General features: G+C 42.6%; 2 protein-coding genes across 2 annotated transcripts; both read left to right on the forward strand.

The window, feature by feature from the left end:
- Positions 1-2,101: 2,101 nt before the first annotated feature.
- Positions 2,102-6,181, forward strand: BDB00DRAFT_972060 (chitin synthase-domain-containing protein; the record flags this gene model as incomplete). The annotated part of the gene is made up of 4 exons (XM_053129865.1): positions 2,102-2,640; positions 2,720-3,361; positions 3,491-4,392; positions 4,476-6,181. 4 exons carry the CDS (start codon positions 2,102-2,104, stop codon positions 5,852-5,854), a joined length of 3,462 nt encoding a protein of 1,153 aa, XP_052982414.1. The 3' UTR covers positions 5,855-6,181.
- A 1,226-nt stretch (positions 6,182-7,407) lies between these two features.
- On the forward strand, positions 7,408-8,998 carry BDB00DRAFT_738428 (uncharacterized protein; the record flags this gene model as incomplete). The annotated part of the gene is made up of 6 exons (XM_053118425.1): positions 7,408-7,511; positions 7,607-7,809; positions 7,869-8,045; positions 8,143-8,551; positions 8,646-8,697; positions 8,963-8,998. Coding segments are annotated over 6 exons (981 nt in total), but the record flags the coding sequence as incomplete, so codon positions are not given.
- Positions 8,999-12,518: the final 3,520 nt, after the last annotated feature.

Genomic DNA, 12,518 nt, shown 5'->3' on the forward strand with positions numbered 1-12,518 from the left:
TATGTGTGTTCAATACACATACAGGTCAAGTGGCCCATCTCTCTTCATTATCAAAAAACAACCGTCATCATTACATAGATGGCATTCTTGCAGATCGTTCCATTTAACAAGACAACAACAAATAATTTAACGCGTCAGAAAAGACGTGTAGACCACGTGACCCCTCATGGGTAATTAGTAGTTAGTGGCCAGTTTCAAAACCTGGCGTACCCATCATCACCACTATTTAATACGAGAGAGTATTGCGCGACAACAACCATGGGATAGCGTATAAACAAAGCCTTGAAATGTAAATAGAAACACACCATTTACGTCAAGATAAACTAGATCAATGTAGCACGTTCTTTTTCCGATCCACGGCAGCAGCAGCAACAACAGAGCCAAAAAGTATCAGATCCAACTTTGACCTCCCTAAAGCTTCTAAAAGCACACTCTGCAACGACCGTTTGGGACAGCTATGGTCGATATATGTAATCACGGGTTTCGCTGCTTGTAATGATCTTAAGCTCTCGCTTGCCCGCTTCACTACTACTCCCCTCTCCTTGTGGAAATGATTTGATTGAGATCAGCTTAAACCCACATTCAGTCCACCCCCTATGCAATAAAGACCTACACTCCACGGTCCCCTTCTTCTTCTTTTCTCATCTGAAGACAGTCTCTTTCACTATCCTTTTCTCTTTCTCTTTCCTTTTGCTTACTTTTATTCTCCATTTTGCAGTACCTCTTCGTTTATCCCCTCTCTTCTTCTGTTTTTGTCCGTGTCGAAAGTAGTCATCATTATTTATCAGTCTATGTTCGATTGAATCCTTCGACGCATCGTAATCCATTGTAACACCACTTGCCCTCTTCCTCCTCCTGATATACACACTACCTATATTTATAATTTGCACTACATCCTAACAAAAAGGTATTGAGAGACTGTTCTATAAATATTCATGACAGAAACATTGTTTCAGTATCTTGTAAATCACCAACTAAAAAACAATTACTCATGCTCGCATCGACAATAAATCACAACGAAAAATCAAACCATCGACATCGCACGCATCGACACTAGCAGCAGCAAGTCCTAATTAATACTACAAGAACAAAAAGCAACTCGTAAACGAAAAAAAAAAAAAGCACAGCAACTCTCAGCAACAACAGACATTCTTCTTCCTTTCTTTCTCCCTCTCGTTTTGTTTTCCAGTAAGAAAAACAACAAACATGGACAGTTTTACAAATAATTTTCATCACAGCACTACCAACAACGGCAACGACCTGACAGATTCATACTACGATGGAGGAGACCGACTGATACGACAGCCATCGCTCGGCCGGTCCCCGCGGCGTCAAACATCGCTGATAAGACCCGAACGAGAACGAGTGAGCCCTGGACATCGACACTATCACACTAAAATGCATGCTGCAGCAATGGAATCGGATCACCTTCATCATCAGAATAGCACCCTGGTGGAACAACCGCCCGCAGCATTGAATCGTTCCAGTCCAACACGACGTTCAGTCTTACGACGAACTTTAATAGCCAAAGAGCACGACGGACGACATTCCCTCGAAAAAGCACAGGACATTGAAGGTCTACACCATAAACAAGGCGTTCGCATACAGCAAGCAGAAGATCCAGCAGCTGGTCGCCAATGTCCGGACATATGGAAGATGTATTGCTATGCCATCACTTGCTGTTTTCCGGCATTTATGCTCAAAGCATTTGGTAAAGTATACGAGAAAACAACTAGAACAATACGATCGTATAGATAGAGAGCCCCTGTGTAGCACATACACGCACCATTCCTAATAACCACTACCATTCCACGACTACCTTCATCTCCCTCTCTCTCTCTCTCCGCTTGAGCAAATTCCCCCCTCCCCCTCAAAAAAAAAATAAGCCATCCATGTCCCCTTCCCTGCTATATATAATTCAGACACATATACAGAAAGAACAGCTTCTCCTTTCTGAACTGAAAAAAAGCTCTGAGCTAAGGGCTTGGAATATATGTACTGAAGCAAAAATACTTCTTTAATCTCTCTAGGCAAAAATGACAAGGCAGCCCAATTTGCATTCCGAGAAAAAATTGGTCTCGTAGGCGTTGTACTGGCCATCATGGCCTTTGTCGGCTTTTTGACATTTGGCTTTACACAAACCGTATGCCCACGGCCCCCTCTCAGTTTCCGAGTAAACAAAATCAACAGCGGCTATGTCATTGTTCACGGCTGGGCCTACATGTTGGCCTCATGGAACGACCATCCCATCATTGCGGAACTGACAGACGAACCGACCAACCCAGTCTATCCACCTATCGATGCAGGCGGAAAAGACGCTTCGTTTCTGTTTCAAAGCGACGAGCAAGGCGTCTGCACCAATGTCTTCACTCCCAAAATTAGTGGACAGCCTCAACAAACCGATGGAATCTATTTTCCTTGCCAGCTCTTTGATCCAATGACAACAAATGTCAATGTTCCCAGCAGCTCGAGCTATACGAATCAGACCGGGTGTCACAAGTCGCAAAAGGCTCGCGACGCATTCAAATCCATGCAAGAGTACGGTGTGCCCAATGGCAAAGGCGGATACGACAAAGCGGGTCGTGTATATTACGATTGGGAAGATATTGCTGGATCAACCAACTTGGCGGTCTATAACAGGTATAGTTCATAAAATTTTTGATGCATGAATTTAATAATTTCATTGTATGAATCTGACAAGCAGCTCTGTTCCCAATAGTCATGTGTTAAATCTCGACCTGTTGCGCGCACTGCCTTTGGATAGATTCAATGTACCTTCTGCGGGTCTCATCGAGCAAGCCTTGGGCAATACTGCTGCTACTGCACCAGGCCTTGGCGGCCAAGATCTGACCCGACTCATCGCATCCCATCGCGAGTCCGGCAGTCTCTGGCGTCAAGAAGCTAGCTGTTTGATGCACATTATCAAAGTTGGCGAAATCGACACCAAGAGTGTAGGATGCATTGCATCCGATGTCGTGCTCTACGTCTCGCTCGTAGTCATTCTCGGTGTGATCCTTGTCAAATTCGTCCTGGCCGTCGCGTTTGGATGGTTCTTGTCCTGGCGTCTTGGCAACTTTAAAGAAGCCGGATCGTACAGGGACCGCATGGAGCGCGACGAAGAAATCGAAAACTGGGCTTCAGAAATCAACAGACCTGCCGATGCCATTCGTCCACAGGAAAGACAACAACAGCAACGCTATTCCGTTGCTTCGAATCCTTACGCGATCGGCAAATCCAAGCGAAAAACATTGATGCCACGCACCTCTCGATTCACTCAACCCGAACCCGGTACAACTCATTTCAATGGGAACCCAGAACGACCCGTCAGTACCATTTGGAGAAACTCGCCAAGGTATTTTTTGTTTCTCCTTAACATGTGATGCGTGTGTGTGTTATGAGACTAATATAAGCTCATACACCCTTTTTTCCTCGGTCTCCTCGCCCCTCCTTTTCCACTCATGCAAAAACCAAAACACTATGTATCTCCTAGTTCACGTTATCTGGGCACATCCATGGTGTTGGGAGACAATAACGGCAGCTGTCTCTCATTACGTCGACCGAGCGATGTCACGCCATCGTCACGACCATCCACCCTTTCCGACTCGACCAACATGTCCAATTCAACCGTCGCCGTATGTCCCTTTCCCGTTTCACGCCATGCTGTGCCACAGCCCAAACCAGAATTCATGCCGTTTGGCTTTGCCCTGACGCACACCATCTGTCTTGTCACGTGCTATTCCGAAGGGGTTGACGGGCTGCGAACAACCTTGGACTCCATCGCGACGACCGACTATCCCAACTCGCACAAGCTTATCCTTGTCATTGCAGATGGCATGATCACTGGCCACGGTAACGACAAGTCCACGCCAGACATTTGCGTGTCAATGATGGAAAACTTTTTGGTCGAACCGGACGAAGTCGAACCGTACTCATATGTTGCTATTGCTGACGGTTCCAAGCGGCATAATATGGCCAAGGTCTACAGTGGCTTCTATAAATACGACGATACTACCGTAGACCCATCGCAACAGCAACGCGTGCCAATGATTACCATTGCAAAATGTGGTACACCTGAAGAAGCAAACGATCGCAAACCAGGCAATCGTGGCAAGCGCGACTCCCAAGTCATTTTAATGTCTTTCCTGCAAAAGGTTATGTTTGACGAGCGCATGACGATGCTCGAGTACGAGTTCTTTAACAATATTTGGCGAGTCACTGGTGTCAGCGCTGACAAGTATGAGATTTGTCTCATGGTGGATGCCGATACCAAGGTGTATCCGGATGCTTTGTCGCGCTTGATTAGCTGTATGGTGAACGATGAAGAAGTAGCCGGATTGTGCGGCGAAACGAAAATCGGAAACAAGACAGACAGCTGGGTGTCGATGATTCAAGGTAAAACAATTTTTCCTTCCCCCACATTTTCCATATTTATCTTGCCTTTCAGAATTTACTTACATTGGTCCGCTTACTTTCAGTGTTCGAGTACTATATTTCTCATCACCAAAGCAAGGCGTTCGAGTCAATATTTGGCAATGTTACCTGCTTGCCGGGCTGCTTCTGTATGTATCGTATCAAGGCCCCCAAGGGTGCAAATGGTCACTGGGTACCGATTCTAGCCAATCCAGATATCATCGAGCACTATTCCGAAAACGTCGTTGACACGTTGCACAAAAAGAATCTGCTGCTTTTGGGCGAGGATCGGTACCTGTCGACACTCATGCTCAGGACATTCCCGCGACGCAAGATGTTGTTTGTCCCTCAAGCCGTCTGCAAAACTGTCGTGCCAGACTCATTCCGAGTGCTCTTGTCGCAACGCCGTCGATGGATTAACTCGACCATCCACAACCTGTTTGAGCTTCTGCTCGTCTCTGACCTTTGCGGTACCTTTTGCTTTTCTATGCAATTTGTCGTCTTTATGGAACTTGTAGGCACGTTGGCACTGCCCGCCGCCATTTCATTCACCCTTTACCTTATCATTCTTGCCATCTTGGGCCAACCCGCCGTTGTGTCGCTTATCCTACTGGCTCTCATTCTGGGTTTACCAGCTGTGCTGATCGTGATGACTAGTCGCAAGATTGTGTATGTCGGCTGGATGTTTATATATCTATTCAGCTTACCCATTTGGAACTTTGTGCTCCCGACTTATGCTTATTGGCACTTTGACGATTTCACATGGGGTGAAACACGTAAAGTAGAGGGCAGTGGAAAAGACGAAGCGCATGGCGACAAGGAAGGCGAGTTTGACAGCTCCAAGATCACCATGAAGCGATGGAATGAGTACGAGCGTGTGCGCAAAATACGCGAAGCCCAAGAAAAGCAACGACGGCTTGCAGCTCAGCGATATAACAACAGTAACAATCGATACAGCTACTATCCGTCAAGGCCATCATCTCCTCCAAGAAATTTCTTGCCACCTGTAATGCCGTTCTCTTCGTATCAGCGTGATAGCGAGGACGACTGGATGGAAGAGTACATGGATCCCCCAGAGCCATTGATGCTACCCGATACACGATTACCTATGCCACGATATCACATGGAACAAGACGAAAAAGAAGAAGACTGGGAGACCAGCGTAATTCGATCCATGGAATCGTCAGCTAAACCAGCCCCACCACCTCCATCAGCATCGCCTCCGCCCGAGTTGCCACCTAAATCAGATGATAACGACAATGTCAGCACGCAGAGCACCGATTTGGAACGGACGGACGGACGAGAAGAATCAGAGGAAGAAGCCAGCACGACAGTTGCTCCGCATGATGAAGATGACGACGACGATCATCTCCGTCAGCATAGCGAGAGCGAGCATAACGACTGTGGTACCGACGAGCATCATCCGACAAGCAGATCAAGATAATAGAAGAGCTGGATATATTAACCACTGCCGTTCTAGCACGCATTTGTCTACTAGAATATTCCGGAACTGAGACCAATCCTCAGTAGTAGCATTACCCTTTCAATTTATCTTTCTTTTTTTGCACGAAACACACGCACACACTATATACCATATGATATACATTATCGCCATTACCATCAACGCACATTTCCAAAAGCAAACTTAGCAATACCAATTCACATTTTGCATACCCTTCACAGAAACAGCAACAACACATGCTACTAGTATTCGCTTTTCCATATTACCATACACTAATCCATTACATCCTCTTCTTCTTGCTATCTCTTTCTCCGCTTTTTTTTGTTCTTTTGGTCATTTTTTTTTAAAAATGATGATGAGAATCTAGTCATCTACCTTTCCTTTCTTTTCGCGTAAACATGAATAAGCAACCAAGAAGCGTGTAGATGTAATTTGCTGTCCAAAGAGCCGCGGATTCAATCGGGTACTACTACCGTTCTTTTCCACGGAGTGGGCTATTGATGTCGCTTTGATAATGCTGTCTGCGCTTTACAAAAACTTGAGAATGTGACTTACACATCATTCTTGAGCTCACATGCAAGTAAAAAGAAGAAGACTCCTATCTGTTAGGAACTCTATTATTGTCATGGTTATTTGAGGAATGACAACAGGAGTAATGTTGCTGTATGTAGGAGCATTTTATTGAGTAAGCAGATGAGAACCAGGTACGAGCAGGAACGCGAAAACGAAGAGGAACTAAACCATAGGAAGCAAAATCATGTAACCGCACTAATACTGAGATGGTACGACTTCAAAGTTTTTTTTGGTTGTGTTTTTTTTCCTTTGGAAAACGGCGTATTTCGAATGGTATATGTGAAAGTTGCGTGGAGATATTGTTGAGTTATGGGAGCTTAGCATAATCGACTGTGTAGCCAAGCAATTGTTACTATTACTCATGATGTAGCTTACAGAAAGAAAAGCATATGAAAATTCCTTAAACTTATTTTCCGTAGTACGTACGCTTATGCGGGGAGCGCATTAGCAGTGACAATCAAAACATGAAAATATATCACGATCGAACTAACCAAAATAATGATATTAAACATCATCATAGCTTTTTCTTGTTCCTGGATCTCGGACTTGATGCTTCTAGCAAAAGTGCTACGCGCTACCCTGTGTTTGTTTTGTTTATTTTCATAGCAGCACTTGCTACCTGTACAGGTTAACTAGTTGAAAAAGGAATGGGGAACACACCCATACAAAATTCATTTCCCAGGCGGGGAAAGTTTTTGTGGTCAGCGGTTGAGACGCTGGGGTGTACAGACTATTTAACAATACCAAAGACTTACGTGACACGAGCTGATCGTATTTAACGTTGGACAAATCTTGATCGATGAACTGTATAAAAGGCAAAACAGAAAAAAGGTATTGGTATAGCTTATCGTTCATATTGACGAGAAGAATAACAACGAATCATGGCTTTCAAGAAAGTTCTCGCCTTGACGGCATTGGGTCTCTCCATGTCTGTTCAATATGCTTCTGCATTGACTGCATCCAGCATTGGTGACTGCCCACAATTGGCAGCACGCTCTTCGCCTCCAGCCGGTCCTCATGATTTGCGTCCTGACGACATTAAGGTCATTGCTGCCATGGGAGACAGGTGACTAATAAGCAATTAGTTGCTGCTGCTACTAAATGCAACAATAACAGATGTTCACTAACTCACGAATGCTTATTTTATACCCATATATTTAGTATTATGGCCGGATTCGCTTTGGAAGGCAATGATCCGGACGGCTCTGGAATCTTAAACATCTCTTCGATTACCGAATACCGTGGCCAAAGTTGGGGTATTGGCGGTGATCCTGGAGCCGTTACACTGGGAAACTTTGTCAACCACTACAATGCCAGTCTTGAGGGTCCTTCAGTGGGAAATCATATTGCTACTATCTGCCATGGTAATTTGCATCATAGCATGTACTTTGATTGATATAAACTCATTATCATTACTTTTCAGGTGCTTTCTGCTTGGATGCGTTCCGCTTTAAGAACAAGGACATGTTGAATGCCGCGTTGTCTGGTGCCATTGCAATGAACTTGGAAGATGAACTTGATTACCTTATCCCTCGCATGAAAGAACTCCCTGATATTAACTACGAGACTGACTGGAAGATGATCACTATTCAGATTGGAAGTAAGCATTGTTGCTAGCATGAATTACTAGCTGTATTATTATTGCAATCATGATAATTCAGGTGATATTAATTGCAATATATATGTATGGCTCTTAGGCAACGATCAGTGCGCCTCTTGCCTGAACCCCTTCATGGGCGAAGTTACTACTGAGAAGTTTGGAGGCTATTTGGAGGCTGCAGTCGAACGCATTTACAATGAGATTCCTCGTGTCCTTGTAAACCTTGTCGGCAGCTTCCATGTGTCTGCGGTGTACGATTTGACTTATGGCCAAGAGCACTGTTCGCCTATTTTCGATAATCCCAATGCGATTTTGAACCGTGTCGAATGCTCGTGCTTCCTTTTCGGCGAAGATAAGCGCGCGAATATGGATGCACTTTCCGACAGCTACAATGATGAATTGACTAGCATTTATAACAGCTACAAGGCTAAGGAATCTGAGAACTTTGCTATCCGATACACCCCTGCCAATTTCGACGTTGGTGGGTTCCCTATTGAAGTCATGAGGTACAAATATAACTACACCAATTTTTTCTCGCTTGTAGAGAATAGTGAGCTGCATATCAACAGTTATTTTCTTTTTCTTTTAAAATTAATCTAGCAACGTCGACTGCTTCCACCCTGGTAAACTTGCCCATGAATGGGTCGCTAAGGTATGCAATGATGACAATTCTTCTCTTCATCTTTTTGGATGACAGAAGTCAAGCCAACTCATCTTTTCGGTTTAATTTTTCTGCCAGGCAATCTGGAATACTCTCTTCATTCCACAATCTCAAATCCCTTCCGAAAGCGTCACCTACGATGCAAATGAGCAGGTATGTTTGTCGATAGAGTAGTTTCCTAAAATCCGCAAACACGAGTAAAATTCAAACTAGATTCACTAATATTTGATAATATGTTGATTATATATATGATCAGATCTACTGTCCTACTGAGGACGACCGTATCCGCACTGATTAAGAGCAAAATTGGAGCTCGTTAATAGTGGATGATATTTCTTCTCTATATTTTATCACTTTTGTAATTTACTTTGCTTTTTATTATGAATCACCCGGTCGTGATTTCTACCTAACTATATACATACTTTTTCGATAATCTGTAATTTCTATATCAAAGTTATTCCTGTAGTAGTAACAATATATAAAGGACAATTTAAAAAACCCTTTGACTACCGTCGTATATTATTGCGCCATCTTTAAATCTTGTAATGATAAAGACTCCTTCTCTTAAGCTACTGCTATTATTACTACAGTTGCTACTATATCATGTCGCCGGGATCATTAAATAATCACCGGTTCTTGTCACAGACAACGTATAACACACAATGCTGTTTGTGTATATTCCTTTACGCTTTTTGGCATTAAAAAACAGCAACAGTTACACCTATAACCTTTACTAACTGTAATTACAGGACGTACCTATCATCACACAACAATAGAATATTTTGGTCAGGGTCATTAATGTATTGGCTCTTTTCCCTTCCTTTACGTTTTAGTACAGTGGTGGTTTTCTTCTTTATAGGGGCTTGAGCAAGTTATCCGTAGTTCTTTGTATCTGATGCAACAATCGCAGTGTGCACGGAAGATGTAGAAAGCTTTAGCATATACTACATCAAATTTAGATGTCGCTGATTGTTACCAGTACTATGTAAAGCCTACGGATTTTTTAAATAAATATATGCTTGAGATCGGATGACGATACTGCTCTCCCCTTTTGACTTTGTATCACATACATACACAGAACACGTCGATGCAACTTGTCTTTCTCCCCACATTAGTATTAATGCCTATTCACTTGTTGTTGGGTGTTTTAGCATATGATAGCTTATACAGATAGTTTCTTACTACCCGGAGGAACCACATGGTCGGGAAAGGGGTATATGCATAATTTTCCTACAAAGAGTTCACACATGACATATTTGTTCGTCCGTTTTTTTTATTAAGGCGTGTTTTCGTTATAGCTTTTCTCCTGCAAACAGATGCTTCATAAATCTATTATCTTCGTGAACCTATTGGTGGATGAAAAACCTTGAGAGTAGGAGCGGACTATGATAATGAAAAAATTACTGATTTAGTCATATACTATATGGAAATATACGGATCTCGATATAGCCTCAGATCGTCTTACAGTATGTTTATTTTGATGTTGAAGAACACAGCAATACGTATTGTTATACCGGTAAAAAAAATCGCACTAATAGCATCCGTAGGCCAGAAAAAGCTTTTAGATCACTTGATACTGCTCTTCTTTTGTTTACTATAGGTTTCGGGTAACAAGAATCGGTTCACAAAGAAAATTGCAGCACACAGCCCCGTCATCATCATCATCTTAATAAGGTTACTCTTATCTGTCTCATCCCTCTGCTATGTACAACACCATGTTGTCGCCCAGGCTGTTGTTCTTGTTGCCGCTATAAGTTCCTGAATTACGCATGATGATGTATATTCATAGATCAACAAGCAACAACGCTACTACTATTAACAATAACCAAATTTGACGCTTCTCACATAGCTCATGAGTAAAGGTAAATACTTTTGCTTATCTGTTTAGATACCTTCAGCATGTTTATTTGATTGTATTATCATATGCGAGAAACCGCAGAAGAAATACATCATGATGTATGTACAAAGACCACAAACATGACATCTAAGCATTTGTTGAATCTCCTGTTGTTTTTATGCGTTTGACGTCTAGTCATATTCAGCGTACATATTAAAAAACCAATTGTAAGATCACGCCATTTGCAATCCATCCTAGCATCTCCATGCCATTCTGAATTCGCTTAAACCGCCGGTTCCTCCTTCCCGCCCTGCACCCCAATCATTTTTCATAATGTACTTTTGCTCTATAGGATATTCATATAATGGGAATTCGAACTGAAGCAAGATCAAGAATAATTTTCTTTCCAGTAGGCGCAAAATATATTAAACACATAATCACACCCACTTCCAGTTACACTAGTGCTGTACAGAATAGTCAGTCTAGAAATTTAGTTACCTTCAAAGATCGATATAATAGTGCCCCAGTTGTTTAAGTTACTAGTGCTGCTGGCTCGTTACGTCCAAACCGTCCAAAAGTACGTTTAACATGCAGGTTCAATCCGGCCTCGTTAATGAATATGCAACTTGCGAAATCGATGTCTGGATTGTTGTTGATATCCAGTACCCTGTCCATACGCTTCTTGATACTTTCAGGTCATGTACGTATTTCTGGTATATTTGTACGCCTATTTATCGTAAGTCCACACTTTTGTACCGGGTGTTTATATAAGCCACTTTGTGCGATTGCCAGACCGAACCTGTCCCAAAGTAATTCTTGCGCTTCCTTAATTGTCTTAGTTGGAACATCACCGTGAAATTTCTGTAAAGCTGCCGTGTGCTCAGCAGTTACTTTGCCGGTCTTCCTTTCGAAATTTTCATTTTGCTCGGTTACTACGATTTTTCGAATATTGAAACGATTTCAAAGATTCTGAGCATCACAGACAGGCATAGTAAGTTACGAGCAGCTGCAGCTGCGCTAAAGGTAACATTTAAATCATATCAATGAGTTGAGCAATCTGCATATCGTCGTATTCTCTGTATGGTTACGTCTAATAATAGCACATCAGAGACTCTAAACAATATGAATAGAGAAGAGACACAATGCAATGCATAGCTGATGTTATATCCTCTGGGATTCACAACTTGCTTTGGCGGATGCTTTCTGGGTTTTTATCTTGGCTTTTTCTCCGTCAAATTGGTTTGTTGTCCGTCAGCTATGGCTTCCACTTTGATAGATTCTTTTAGCACGTCGAATTCCGTATAGAACCCATTAGGTACCTCATGCTGTATCATGATTATAAGGAGGTTGAGAATTGTGCAGCTTAATAAATGTATAGATGTTTATCGTGTACCTTTTCAGATAATTGGCTGTTCTCGCCATCGAAACCAGTGAACGGAATGAATCTTTTCCCATGTTTAATTCAGTATTCACAATGTGGAATAGATCGCAAGCGCAACAGGCTCTTCGATAAATTCTTTGCCTTCAAGATCATTTCATTCCAACATGGCCAAACGGCAACGCAGTATCATACTTGGCTCCTTCTATGTCGGCTGTTTTCTCACCTGTACACAAAGAGGGTGCATAAGCTTGGAACATGATACTTTAAAAAGAGTACCAAGAAGGGGTGAAAGAGGAGAAGCTGACTACCATCTTATTACTTCACTCGGTTTTTATAGTCGTCAACAGTGAGCCACGTATATCTTGGCCAGCAAACACTTCTATGGATTGGCAGCCATAATCATTCCCAGACACAGACAAAACACATCCGATCTTTCACAATATAGTCTCACAATATATAAAAACCCATATATTAATCAAATGCACCAAAACGAAATACACCAAATGCCAAACTAGAATTCACGCGACGCCAGATTGAATTTCTGTTTATGCCAGAATGAAAACCATCGTCGGCCATTCTAATTTTTATCACGCG

Source organism: Zychaea mexicana (genome assembly GCF_025766255.1).
Source record: "Zychaea mexicana strain RSA 1403 chromosome Unknown BDB00scaffold_16, whole genome shotgun sequence".
Taxonomy (NCBI): Eukaryota; Fungi; Mucoromycota; class Mucoromycetes; order Mucorales; family Lichtheimiaceae; genus Zychaea; species Zychaea mexicana.